General features: G+C 42.2%; 1 protein-coding gene across 1 annotated transcript in view; it reads right to left on the bottom strand.

The window, feature by feature from the left end:
• LOC147623967 (rho GTPase-activating protein 7-like) overlaps window positions 1-15,301 on the bottom strand; it is a 104,107-nt gene that overhangs the window by 19,080 nt on the left and 69,726 nt on the right. Inside the window, exons 13-17 of the mRNA XM_086820836.1 lie at window positions 10,741-10,968; window positions 10,218-10,514; window positions 9,992-10,044; window positions 8,221-8,281; window positions 7,992-8,075 (exon numbers count right to left, since the gene is read on the bottom strand). Of these exons, the coding sequence (XP_086676962.1) occupies window positions 7,992-8,075; window positions 8,221-8,281; window positions 9,992-10,044; window positions 10,218-10,514; window positions 10,741-10,968 (723 nt within the window). The remainder of the gene's footprint in view (window positions 1-7,991; window positions 8,076-8,220; window positions 8,282-9,991; window positions 10,045-10,217; window positions 10,515-10,740; window positions 10,969-15,301) is intronic.

Here is a 15,301-nt window from a genome sequence, read left to right as displayed (position 1 = left end):
TAGTGCCAATGGCCTTCTTGCCAGGGGGCAAGTCACATAAAGACCATGTACTATTCTTCATAATAGCATCGTATTCTGCTTGCATAGCAGCCATCCAATTTTCTGAACTTTGTGCCTCATCAAATGAAACAGGCTCACTTTCATCGCACATACTAGAAACAGCCAATGCATAACAATCTGACGCATAAGAGGCACCATGAGAGCCAGAACGAGTGCGACTAGACAAAGGGGCATCCAACTTGCTGTCACGCAAAGTCTGCACCAGCCATCTAGGCATGTTCCTAGAGCCCTCAATCTCTTGTTTCTCATCCTCAAGTGCATCATGCACATCTGCATCAGATATAGGCTGATCTGTGCCATCATTTAAAACCTGCATAGGCTGAAAAACTGCCTCATGAGGTATTGCACTTGACTGTGCACCACTGAAAAGAGGCAACAATGTATCATAGACATCACGTGAGCTGATATCTGTCTCCTTAGTACATGAAACCAAGGGCTGAACTGCATCTTCCACAAATACAACATCACGGCTAACCAAAATGCGCTTTGTCTGTGGATGATACAAACGATAGCCTTTGCTCTCAGCACTATATCCAACAAAAATACATTTGACAGCTTTGTCATTCAATTTTCTGCGATGTTGCACAGGCACTAATGCATATGCCAGGCAACCAAAAACACGTAAATGGCCAACAGATGGCTTGCGGCTATGCCAAGCCTCATATGGAGTGACAACCTGTAATGCTTTGGTGGGACACCTGTTTAGTACATAAGTGGCACACATGACAGCCTCAAGCCAAAAACCATGTGGTAGACTTTGACTCTTAACCATACATCTTGCCATTTCCATGAGAGACCTGTTTTTTCTCTCAGCCACACCATTTTGCTGTGGTGTATACGGCACTGTACATTGGTGTTTTATCCCACGCTCAGCCAGAAATGCATTAAATTCTGAAGACATATACTCCCCCCCTCGATCTGAACGGAGGGTGCCCATCTTACTTTCTGACACATTTTCAGCCATAACCAAAAACTGTTTGAAGCACAAAAACACTTCGGACTTTGCCTTCAAAGGATATACCCATGCATGCCTGGTAAAATCATCAATGAAAGTCACGAAGTAAAGGTAGTTTCCAAATGATGGAGTTTGCATGGGACCACAAACATCACTGTGAACAAGCTGCAATCTGCGTTCAGCTCTCACTGATCCATCTTTGGGAAAGGAAGCACGCTGCATTTTACCCAATATGCAGCCCTCACAAACATGCTTGACAGGTGCCTCAAGCTTAGGCAAAGAAGACACCATTTCAGATTTCTGCAGGCGCAGCAAACTTGCAAAATTCAGATGACCAAAACGTGCATGCCACAGTTTTGCATTTGAAATAGCCTGCGTATCCATAATAGCACATGCTGAATCCTCTACACATTTGCCATCCATATTGAGCTTATACAGCCCTCGACATAGTGAACCAGATGCTACAATGATGTCACCACAAGAGAGATCATGAACAGTACATCTGTCATCCACAAATTTTACAACCAAACCTGTTTTGGCAAATGCGGAGACTGACAGCAGATTCTTTTTGATCCCTGGCACATACAATGCATCAAAAAGTGTAAAGGTGTTGCAATTTGCAACATTCAGCACAATCTGTCCAACTCCTTTAACGGGATAAGAGGAGTTATTGGCACAAGTGACAGTATTCCCTGTGGGAGCAGACTCAAGGAAAGTGAATAAACTGCGCTGCGAGGTGATATGCTTAGTGGCACCACTGTCAAAGTACCATACATCTGAATCTACTGCAGACATACATGTGTCATGCAAAGATGGGTCATAACTGCACTGCGCATTGAATGCCCATTCTGTATCTTGAACAACATTAGCAGATTCATTGTTAGAAGGAGAGGCATCTGCAACAGCCATACCAGCCTCTTTCTTCTTAGCCTCTTTCGCAGCCAGCTTAGGACACGCTTTGATGACATGATCATTTCCCTTACAGTACTTGCAAAATGTCTTCTGTTTGTCACCCTTCTTCTCATCTTTGTCTTCCTTCTTTGGTTGCGCAACATTTGCAGATTTCTGCTTACTAGAAGAAAAGCCAGCTTTACCTTTCCCGCTTCTCTGACTAGCAACGAAAGCTTGATCTGCGACACGCATAATATTCCTGTTTTGCCTTGACTGGTCTTCTTGCAGCAAAACAGAAACTAACTCCTCAAATGATAAGGCATTGGGATTGCCTTTCATCATCAAGCGAAGAGTGGAAGCAAAACCCTGATAAGAATCTGGTAGACCATTCAAAACAGTCTGCACAAGTGAACTGTCTGACAGGATTTCATCTGCAGAAATGAGCTGCTCTTTGAAATCCTTGATCTTTGTCAAAAAGCTATCCATAGAATCACCTTCGTTCATATGCTCACTCTCCAACTGTTTTCGGAGGTAAGCAACACGAGCCTCATTTCTTGCCTGATACAATGTGGCAAGTACATCCCAAGCATCCTTAGAAGTCCTGCAGGAGCGAATATGTGGGATAATGGTACGTTTGACAGACAGCGCAATCAAGGCATGAGCCTGCGCATCTCTACCATCCCAACGAATCTGCTCTGCTGAAAGTGGTGGTTCTCGAACAGCTGCTACAGCACTTGTGCCTGCACCATCATCAACAGTACCTGTTTCTGATGTGTTTGCAGCATTCCCAGCCACAATAGGACGTGCATCAATACCCTGCACAATGTTCCATAACCCCTTTGCTACCAATACATGTCGCATCATATATGCCCACAATGGATAGTTGGTGCCATCCAACTTATCCTCAGCAGCCAACATGCGGAATACATCATTGTTGTCAGCCATGGCCAATGACTGTACTACTAGATGTAAATGCTGTCTGTAAGAGGTAAACCTGTATAAAATCGACCTGTGCTATATAGCACAGCCCAAAACAGACGAATGGGCACCTGTCCTGCAGATTTTAATCTTGACAGAAAATCTGCACAGTAGGACGATTTTGCCTGCGCAGTACTTGGAATGCAAAAACGGAGGGCGAAATGACTTCAGATCAAAATTCTGAAACGAACAAGCCCTACGGGCTCTCCCACGGCATATACTAACCTGCAGACGCTCGTGAAACCTCGTCGCAATCGGAGGAGATGAAGCGGCAGGTGCCGGTGATGCTGCCCGGGAGGAGGAAGCCTGCTCTGATACCAATTGTTGGAATTAGGGTTGCAGGAATGCACACACAACTTCAAGAAGATGAGGAAGCTTGAGCACAACACAGTAGTGTATTATGAGTGCCAAAAATGAAAGATAACAAGCCCTAGAAGATAATGGGCATATATACAATGCACGGGGGAAAAAACCTCCTAGTGAGGGAAAAAGTGCCCCGGCGGTCCTAAGTGTGTTCACACACATCACTACTATAATATGGTAACAGAAACACAACCAATTGATCATCTTTAAAGCACGAAATATAGTTCTTAAGCACATGACACTGCCTCCACGTCTCCGTGCTCCTCCCCCCCTCATGATGATGCAACCCAATTTCTTCTTAACATGGTCTAAGCTCTGCATCAATCTCACTTCCGAACTTTTTGGGTTTAATGGCCCAGAAAGCACAAGAATAGTATCTTACTGATTCCTACAAAGGAAGAGTAAATCCCACCTTGGTCCTCCCATAAGGGAACTCTATTCTGTAATAACCTTATCATCACATTCGAAAGACAACATAGTGCTTCCCATGGAGATTAAATCTTGCATTCAAATAACAAGTGATCATCAATCCAACAGAAAAGAGGAAATCACACTCAAGAATGCCAACAAACACCTTGGAAAGAACAAATGTGCAATATATTAATGAGAATGTTTACAATCTTCTCCATGATCCATCGGCAAACACATATAAGATCGTGGACCAATAGATGAATGACTAAGAGTAAGGAAGGAGAATAACTACAACTATGGAGAAATAGTAGTCTCTATCATGTTCGCAGCTTTACTCTCGGTCATCAGACTTATCTGAGGACAACCCTTCTCATTACAATTGAAGCACCTAACCTCACAAATGTTCTTCAATTTCTTTGGCAGTCGCTTCAATGGATTGGTCTTTGGGTTCTGGACAACGGTCCTCCCAAGAGAAAACTTTGGGTTTATTTGTGTCCCGACTCGGTAGTGCTCTCTTCACGATTGGAACCGGCCATCGTGTTCCCAAAAAACTTTGCAAATCAGATGGCTTACTCCAAGTTCTGGCTTGATTCTGCCTAACTTCTATTTTATAATCCAGATCCAAGATTCGCACAAAAAAAACCCATACAAAGTGTGAGGATCTCTTGGGCATTCTCTTGTTGGTCATCAATGTTGTTCTCAACAAACGAGAGAACGGCCATTGAAGAGGGAATAAGACGAAAGAGTATTAATATGATAGGGATTCTCGCACCGAAAGCAGAAAAATCAAGAACGACGATTGCAAGTCAAATGTGTAATGGGCAGGTCCAAGCTCTCCCATGCTTCTCCAATCACCATCTCCACAAGCTCTCAAGCTCCTGTAAAGAGAAGCGAAGGCCTATGGCTCTATAAATAGGGAGAAGGGTTCAAAAGCAGCTTTTAAAAAGCGCTTTTTTCCTTTTTAATAAAATAAACCCATGTGTGCTTTTCAAAACTAATGCTAAAAAATCAAGCTCTCTCAAAGTGACCAAAATATCACTTACATGAGTTTTTTCTTCTAGGCGCTAGTTTTACACTTGTAAAAAGAACAACCCAAAAAACCACTTTTCCGCTTGCTTTTTTGCAATGCACACATACCCTAGATGCCGGCCCTGTGCACCTCCTGTATGGACTGTACACAATGACTACCACGACAACAGACTTCATACAGACCTGTACAGACAGGTCCCCTGTACCCTTTGTACCAACTGCAACATGCTGGTTGGCAGTGTGACCAGTTTTACAGCCCTGAAACAGGACTGCACAGCCATGGATGGCCCACAGAAACCCTAAACTGGTTGTTACACAATCAGCCTTAACAGTCCCATGCGCCGCACCTACTGATTCCAACTGTACAGGATTCATGCAACAAAAACTGAGTTTTTCACGAGACATAATCCACGCAAGATCTCCTAAACATGAGACACACAAGTTAGTAGTCCAAATTCATATTAACAAGCTCAAGCTCACCACCCACCCATAGATTCCCCATCAAGGATCACCCCTCAGCATAGGACTAAGGCTCCCATCCATTACAGATCCAAGCCTATCAACTTTGGTCTCCCATACCACCAAGGTTTGCCTATCCAAGGCCCTTGGCAAGCTATCTGCATCTTGGATGGACAAATCCATGAGTGGATCAATCCTCAAGTATATATATATATACCTAGATGAATCTAGGAACATGCCCAAATTCACCTTACAAGAAAGTGCAATTTATAGCCTCATGGTAATCATCCACAAAACAATAAACCATCAACTCCATCATGCATAGTATATGGACTAGATACTACGACACTCCCACTAACATCATCAATGACCAATAGTGGGTGTAGAACTTGGTATAAATATATGCTCCCACACACACACACAAGAGCATACACTCATACAAAGGTCTGTGTGCTGAGATTCTGTTAGAGCTCTGGAGATGCAGGGCAGGCTCAGCCATAATGAAGCCTAGCACTAAGGATCATAACAAATAGAAAGAATTATTACAACAAAAAGGTAGTTGATAGGGCATATGCACCACTAAAGATAGAAAGAATTAACACAATATCAACTGGCTGCAACTTGGACGAAAACTTCACAATGTGAAATTCGCATGTACACTAATACAGCATAAAGATATACGTAGATGAATCCAAGAACATGCCCAAATTCACCTTATAAGAAAGTGCAATTTATAACTTCATGGTAGTCATCCACAAGACAATAAACCATCAACTCCATCATGCATAGTATGGACTAGATACTACGACATCCCCACGAACGTTATCAATGCCCAATAGTGGGTGTAGAACTTGGTACCTCCCACACACCCCCGCACACACACACACACACACACACACACACACACATAAGAGCATACATTCACACAAAGGTCTGTGTACTAAGACCTTTGTATGTACAGACCCAATTTGTTCTCAAGAGAATAACGTAGACAATAGATCCACTCATCCCACTTATATAGTAATTCCCCATAAAAGCATTATTAGCTTAAAAGTGTTTATGACCTTACACCACCATAACCAGCATGCTTTCCTCATCTTTTGGGTCCTCTAACCCCCTGATTAGAGGACCCAAAATGTACAGACCCAATTTGTCCTCAAGAGAATAACATAGACAATAGATCCACTCATCCCAGTTATATAGTAATTCCCCATAAAAGCATAAAGCAATCACTTATGTGATTATTAGCTTAAAAGTGTTTATAACCAGCATGCTTTCCTCATCTTTTGGGTCCTCTAACCCCAGATTAGACCACTTACCTCATGGTTAGCATCAGGTACGTAACACTGTCCAAGGTCATGCCGCATGACCTATCGAGTGTGGTCTTGGGGCCGCCATCACTTGCTTCTCACTGAGTGTAGCCCTTGATAAGGAGTGGGACAACTTGTTGGTGGCTACTACTATTCTAGACTCAGGTCATCAGCTCCTCGGGACCTTCACCTTAGGAACACCATCAGCAGCCAAGCGTAAGGAGGGAGCCCCCTCCTCCTTTTTGCAATTCATTAAGTTTACAAAGAAAAGTTTATAGAAGTGAAGATCTTGGTGTTATAAGATTCATTAGTGGGGGCAAGCCTACAACAGGCTTCTAAAGAGTAATAAATTGGTGTATGCAAAAACCGTGATGCACACAAGGTAGAAATCAATAGAAATGATGCAAGATTGATCAGTTTCAAACAAAGAGGATCAAAGATTACAGTGTAATGTGCATGTTTCTAACCCTCAATATCAGCTTTGTTTGTACAACTAAGTAACCTTGCTGGGAATCGAACCTAGTCTATTGGTGTAAAACCAGTGTGCTCCATACACCACAAGGTTTGGGGTGTTGGCTAAGGGTTGTTGTTGACCTCTTTTGAGGGTTGTTCTCAGCTTTTTGCAGGCATTTCTTTTTTCAGCTAATAGAAGCATCTTTCCTTGGGGGAAAGAAAAGTCTTAATATTTCATTAGCAAGAAGTTTTTGATAGCCTTCCACATACATACTTGAAGAATGATTTTCCATGTCACTAATTTCAAGGCCTATAGAGGACAACCACCTGATTTAAATATTTATTAGGGTTAAGAAGTGTTTCATCTCCTGTGTCTACGGAACACTTGAGAACACTTAGGTGAGGTGGGAGACCTAAGTAGGTTAAAGCCCAATCTGAAGATTGGAATCAAGCCCAACACTTTAATGAAGAACAAAATGTGAAGTTGGAATCAAGCTCTACACTTTAATGCTCAGAGGTAGTGTAAGGACTGATCGATGTCATTGGATAGGGAAAAGAATTAAAGCAAAAACATGAAACCAGTAAGCAATTGCTGTCTACATGGCAAGGTTCGTGCCTTTTGTCCTTGCTACATGGTGCGGATAATGATGTTCTGAAAGAGTAGTAGGAAGACGAGAGAGAATGGCATATAAAACTGAAACGAGGCCACAAATAAAGCAAACATAAATGATGAGTTTGTTGAGCTGAACAATATAGAACCAAGAGCTTTCAAAAGGAAGAAAGGTTCAAACGTTGATCTCAAAGCATTGGCTTGGAGGACCCAAATATGGCACACATAGATTGCTTAACATGCTCCTGAGGTATTAAAGGTTAGCAATTTCTTGCTCCTTTCAAAACATCTGCATGAATAAGAGATTAATTTGAGAGATTTAAGGTACACATTGACTATCAGCTCAAAAGAGCAAAAAAGGAAAAAGCATAAGAATGAAAAGGCTCAGGAGTCACATTACAAGTATCGTACTATATATCACGTGCCTTACTGATGCAAAGCTCAGAGAGGAAAAATCAAGAAAGAGCCTCACATCTTGTTCAAGAACCAAGCGACGATCATGAAGAGCTTGTTTCCTTCTCTCCAGACTTTGCTGTAATGCAGCGTTCCCTTTTGTCTTCACAGCAAAAAAAATTTTGATCAGTGCTAGTAGGTAAGCATTGAAACGAGGTCCTCAACCAACATTGCCAAACACCTAGGCATGGTAATCATTTATTTTTTTGAAGAAAATTGTTTATTACACTAGTATCATCTCTACAGACCTCTTTGGCAATCTTATTGCGCAGATCATTTCGTGTTGCTTCCAGTCTTTGTATTACCAATCTGCACATGCCACATAGTCAGAGATCAGGTATTTATACATATAAAGAAAGGTCCCTTTAGGTGCAGAAAAAATTGCATGATGGTGTTGAAATGGCATTAAAACAATTGAGTTCTGAAATGTTGGATAGACTACTGTTCAGCCCTCTTGTGTTGTTTTGTGGTTTTCATCAATGTATATATGGGAGTCGTATAGTTGATATGTAACCAAGGTCATGCATTTAATATTATATAGTACGATACTTCCCAAAAAAAAAAACAATCGAAACGCTTCATATTATTTGACACCGAGAAGATACACAATACAATTAAACAAAAACTCAACCAATACCCTCTCCAACTGAAAGTCAAATAAAAACATTGACTTGATCGAGTTCATTTTTGCAATAAAAAATGGGCATGTTCAGTCCTGTACACAGTTCTCAATCTCAAAGATATTCAAATAAATACCCTCTCCACAATGAAGCCACTTTAATTTAGAAAAAACCAGTCTCAGACCTTAGCAGTGGTACTGTTGCTAAAGGCAGAATTCATAATTGCAACACACAGTGGGCATAACCTTTCTTGCATACCAATATCGGCTAGCTTCCAGAAACAGTCTAAATGCAATACCACATTACAAATTGGATTGTCTGTGTATATATGGTAAGTCAGGACAGACAGACATAGATTGTTGATTCTTGCGAGACGATCACTATTCCTATGTTCAAGTGACACTGCAAAGCTGCAGAAGGATAGTCCGATGCTACTCAAACGTCGAAAATTGACAGTAGTGCACGCTAAGTATTGCCATGAACAGACTTTGAGAAGAAGTTTAGAAATCAATACAAATACAGGATGAATCACCTACTAATTGCTTGGCCATAAACCACATAATCAATCACCTGCTAATTGCTCAGACATAAAACATATAATCAATCGACATAATCCCAAGTTGTTTCCTAAGTTAAATTCATAGTGCAAACAATATGCATGCACAGAAAACTACCCATCTTACAACAATACCTACATTGCCGGTGATGATGACTGAACACAACTGCTGGCTTGGCAGAATCTAGTTAGCATTACGACAGCTAGAAAAAATTACTTAGACAAGGAATCTACATAAAGCAAAATCATCACTAGGGATGAAACATAATGCATAAAGCAACACCTTCAAAGAAACTTACAGCTCCCTTAATCAGATAGACAGATACATCCCTTGAAGATGCACAATCAAAAGATGTGTAGGGCCAACAATCAAAAATACCACTTCAAATCTCGAGCTGTGAGCTTTACTGCACAGTGTGTGAGACACGTGCTATTGCATGCTTGTTTATGCTTGCAAAGGCGAAAAGTGAAGGCTAACAAGAAAAATGTGTGCTCTTTCTAATAAGTTTATAAGTTCAGCACACACTATTGCCTCACTATACTATCAAAGGGGAAAAAGGTGGAGGCTGAACAGGAGAATGCATGTTCTTTTATCAAGTCTACCAACTACAAAATCGAAAATGAAAGGTGGTGATAAAGCTACTTTCATACAGGTATAATCGTTGTGGGAAATTGTGCTAAATATTTTAAGCAGGCCGTGTGTATATTGAGATTTGGTTAACATGCCTTTGTGAGAGAAAATATCCTGACAGAAATGTACGCACCTTTATCTCAAAGAAAATTGTTTTTTCTCAAAATGTCCTGCTAAAGATGCAAGAGCTTTAATGCCAAAAGTTTACTCACTCTTCCTCTCCTGATGAATCCATCGCCTCAGGGATAAAACTCTTCTTTGTTGCCTGCAAAAGAAAATGTCAAAGCCTTCTCCTATGATGACATCCTTAAAACCCTTCAACCCATTAAGTAGCGCAGCTGCTGTAAGTCCAGAACATAATAGAATTTTGTGCAAAGGCCACAGCCATGAGACAAACTTTCAATGAACTGCTTGTTCTTTTTTGAAGAGAGAACTCACAGATAGACCCCATATAGATGACCGCCTGCTGCTGGAAGCAACACTTGGAGTGTTCACTGTTCTGCTAGAGCTTGCGCCAGAAAGCAAACTCACATCTTTTCTAGGAGTTGGTACAGGAGAGAACCCGTTTCCCCACTGTGAATGACCTATTCCAAGTGTACTCGCACTTAAGCTTTCATTCTCCAGGTGTCCTTCATGAATCGCTCTTAAATTTCCAAGGTTGACTGATCGTGACAACACTTTTCTTGACCGATCATGGTTCGTTCGACCCATCTTATTTAAGTCATCTTCAAGCACCTGCATATTTTGGTACCAACAGTGTAAGGATTCAGGTCACCAAATGAAGAGCTTCAAAGTCTGAGCATGGACAGTTTGTGCTTAACCACCACCTGAAAGATTCTAAATCTTTTACATATTAGGGAAGCAGAAAATACAAATACCACATGGTATTTCGCCATAGCACCTGTTCCAGATGAACAAATAATCCCAGAACCAACATGCTATATCTTCTTACAGCAAGTACCTTGTAGTCGTATACATCACTCCCCTCATTTCCACTACTCTCACTCGTACTTCCACTAAGAAGCCTTTCCGGATCTTCATCAAGCTCTGCATCATGATCATCCTCCACATCACGATAGTCTTCCTCATGAACCTGTAGAACTTCTCCATCTGAGGATGATGCCTCACTTGCTTCTTCCACCCTTGCATACGCATCAGGAGAATGTTGACTGTTCCGGATTTCATCACCCTACAGTACAGAGAAATCCAGAAAGTGTTCTTTTTAATTAAGTAGGACTAACACATCTGATAGTAAAATAAACTAGGGCTCTTGCAAAACTGTCGTTAACAAATCTGATGGTAAAATAAACTAGGCCTCTTGCAAGACTGTCGGTCCAGTGATCACCATTCTAAAATATCCACAGAAAAAGGCTTGTCAACAGTGAAACAGGTTTGAACAAGTTTTGACAGCAACACAAACAAATTATTCGCTCATTGCCAAGGCAGCATCGCCCCTAGGTTGTAAAGGATCAATGCTCATTAGCCAGTTTCGGTTCTACAATGGCTTATACATCTTTGGGTGAAGAAAACAGAAAAATAAGAAACACAGGTGGAGGTGACAAGAAAGAAAGAAACAAGCACGATATTATTGTCTATGGGCCTACGCCAACATGGCCTCCTCCGGCTGTCTTTTTTTTTTTGTGGGTTTATTTTTTTTCTTTTTTTTCTTTTTTTTTTGGTGGGGGGGGGGTGGTTATATTTCAGAGGTAGTGTATAGCGCCATGCAAACGTGTGCACTAAGATGTCCTCCCACTAAGTGTGAATTGTAGGAACCCAGACACATATTGGTACTTCTTGTATATTCTAGATCTAGATTTCATTATAAGAGTGCATTGTTTAACAATCTTATAAAAACCTCATCCTGCATGAGGTATTGTGGCTGCTGGAGAATATTGTTATTCTAGGGGTTGGAATATAATTCTTAGCAAGAAATCATAGAGCATATAAGTTTTAGAGCATCTCACAAACACATTGGCTTTGAGGATATATAAACGAGTTGAATTCTAGAAACTAAGATCATGACCCCTGACAAGTTTTTGACATTTTTAAATCTATATTAATGGCATTATCTTTATAACATTAAAATCAGGGTTTCATTTGTAAACTTGGGGTTTGTCACGAAAATGAAGTTTTCTTGGAGCCATTTCGATTTATTCGGATTGTTAAGCCACAAGTTGCCAATCATGCAATATATTGAGTCTTTGTACTTTTGATCACTTGTCCTTCTTCATTCAAAATATGGCTACGCAGTGTACAATTACTTTGGAATGGATGACCCAACTTCTATCCCATGTGATGAAGCTCCATTCATACCTCCCTTCCTCATCTGTGATAGCAGGCTGCTATGCCATGGAGCATGCCACATGCGTATTTGACTCATGCAAGTGTTTTTATTAGGAGCATACCCATTGATTCCAAAAAGTATACCCCCCTGTGCAAGCAGTCTTAAATAGGCAGCCTTTTAAGGCTGGCCCCTCTTTGGTTAAAGCGAATGTGCATTGATAGCCAATCCTAGCAGCATATGTACTAATGCCAAAAGTCAAGTCCTTTGTGTGCAAGCACTCTAGGAAGCCTTGTTAGGGTATTTTAAAGTTGAAGACTTTTCTCGCACTTTCAACTACCGGTATTAAATCTTTTTTTTTTCCCAGAAAGAGACTTCTATTACGTATGAAAAAGACATACAACAATCACAGCTATAAGCCGGAAAAGAATAGAATCACCCCAATATGTAAGGTGATTTCAACCACTGAGGAGCATCATGATGCCATGAAATACCTGTGGGACTAGTGGAAAAGAAGATGCCATGGTCCCACTCCCGCATAAATATCACGCGCTTTGCCTGCGCAGAATGAGAGGACCCCAAAATACGAGCCCAAGTAGCCATCACAGTATGGATGGTATCGCCCCATATAGTTCTAACGCACTGAGACCCAAAAATCTGGACACCCTCAATAGCCTCCGTGCATCTAGCTCTCCAGATCTGCCATGCTATAATACTGGCAACAATCTCCCAACTGGTGTCAATCCTCTGTCTGGGGGTGGGGGGGGGGGGGGGAGAGGGAGGGGGGGGGGCATAATCAGAGTGAGGGACATCCTGCAATAAACCATGCTGGGCAATACCTCTACAAATGAAAAGAGTAGAATCTGTACCACTGCCCTCATAAAAGAGCTGCGGACCAAACTCGGAGAGCCAAGCAACTGCTCCCCAAGTCACATGCATGGCTCGGCCACTCAATTTGCCCATAAGTTGGGCTACAGAACCCCAAATCTACTGTGCAGTGCTCCATCCCCATAAACAATGTTGTACAGTCTCAGAATCTGCCACACACCTAGGGCAAGAAGGTGCTACACCGAAAACCGATCTCCACTGATTGGTGGGGAGACCACCATGTAAGAATAACCAAAATAAAAGAGAGATCTCACTCCTTCTGTATGAGTGCCAATCTATGCCAATATCTACGCTACATCACTGGAGAAATATCATAGCTCTCCCAATGAGGTCTGAGAGTAGGGATTCTATGCATCTGTCGAGTGAGGAGAAGCCTAGCATTCCGGACAATGAAACTGAAAAAAGGAAGGCTTTTCAAAGGATCGAAGGCATCAATCCACTCCCACTCTCCTGGATCCCACTGAACATATCTGATAGGACTGCCACCATATAACCACAAACACCAAGAGCCATGAGTCACTATCTGAGGAGAAGGGTCAATGAACAATGCTTCCCCGAACGACCAACAATCCTCCCTGGACTAAGCCTAGTATCTGGGATGATCTCCTCCATACTACATCTACCCAATCTCCCTCCAGGCATGATAGAGTAAATGATGCAATCTGTAGCCTCCTCGCCCGGGAGAGCACCTGCAAAGGTATGCCTATCCTCGAAAAAAACCCCAGTCAACTTGGATGATAGTCTCCATGAAAGGTCCCAGAGAGCCACTCATGCAAAATAGTTGCATCAATCTGATCAATACAAATGAGAGAGCCCCTAAGATGCTGAATTGATGCAGCTCTCCGATCGTCCGGAAGACTCTTAAAGGTCTTCCAAGCAAAAACTATGTATGCACATCTCTCCAATCTTGACCACTGCATATAACGAGATGTACTAAGTGGCCGACCGGCCTCATCCCTGGTGAGCAAATTCCACATAATAGGTTGTCGGTCAGCCTCATCCAAAGACCTAGGAAGCCTTTGTTGCAAAAAAGATCTCATGCTTCTCCATGCTCTGACAATGGTTGCAATAGGAGGGAAAGATGGTGTCCTGATATCAGCCTCTGTGAACAAAAATCGTGTGTTGGGCATCTAGTCTCTCCTGACCCGGGGTGTACATCCGAAAATCGAAGACAAGAAAAAATCCTTCCAAGGCTCAGTGCCTAGTAGGAAACCTCCGACCACAAGTTTGCAGAGCAACGCCTTGCACTGAACATCCGGATCGATAATATTCAAGCCCCTCTCTCGTTGGGTTGAATAACTGTGAGCCAAGGTACCTTGGCACGAGTGTCTGAGGTGCCATCCAAACCCGACCAGCGAAAATTGGGGATCAATCTCCACAATCGACCAATGCAAGCACGACAGAAGCACCAAGAAGAGGCAATAAACCAAGCCGAGGCAAGCAATACCTGATTAGCCACCAAAGCTCTGGAAGCTAAATCTAATCTCTTGGAGCTCCAATGAAGGAGCTTCTTCCGAATAAAGTACCGGAGCAAACTGCTATGCAGCAGGAGAAATATCAACCCAAGCTGGCATCCCAAATATCTAGTAGTGCATCCTCTACTGATCCAAGTAAAACCAAGCTCTACACCCCAAGTAACTCTCGGTGAGTCACTAATCCAAAAACCAACAGATTTGTGCCTAATTAACGAGTGCCCCTATTGCTAAACAAAACTCTTCCAGTGTTACCCAGAAGGAACATAAGCATATGTGCGAGGCCTCCAAGAACATGGTTGTGTCATCAGCTAACTCAGAGTCAACAAGCTCCTCTTGACTACGAAGAGGCAACCTCAATCCAGAAATATAAGTAGTGGAGCGAAGGAAGATGCTCATTGTCATGACCCTATAAAATGGGTGTAGCATAAGTGTGAGCATGGTGGTCGGTGAGCAAGATAAATTTTTAAAGGTTCATATTTGGGGCTAAGGTTTATTGACCCATGTGTGGACAACCCCAAATGTGAAGGGGACAAAGATAATTAAAGCTAAAAAGTTTTATAACCTTTGATGACAAGGGAATTAAGGTTCATAAGGTTTTATAGCCTTGGGTGGCCCCTAGTAAAGTTTTAAAACTTTAAGTGGCCCCTAGGATATTTAGGGGGGGGGGGGGGGTGCTACTCTACTCTTGGAGTACACGCCTCCCTCTCTCTCTCTATGACTTGCTTTTTGGGAAAAGTGAGGCTGGTGGGCAGTGCTGGTTTGAAAGCTGATTTTCTGAGAAAAACGCATACAGGCAGGCTGCAGGGCTGCGCTTCACTTACTCTTGCCTTTGGAGGGACTGTAGGCAGGTTGCGCTTCAGTTTCTCTTGCTTTTGGAG

The sequence above is a fragment of the Cibotium barometz genome, chromosome 26 (assembly GCF_041138505.1).
Source record: "Cibotium barometz isolate CiBa-2024 chromosome 26, ASM4113850v1, whole genome shotgun sequence".
Classification (NCBI taxonomy): domain Eukaryota; kingdom Viridiplantae; phylum Streptophyta; class Polypodiopsida; order Cyatheales; family Cibotiaceae; genus Cibotium; species Cibotium barometz.
This window is presented reverse-complemented; position numbering and strand designations above follow the sequence as displayed.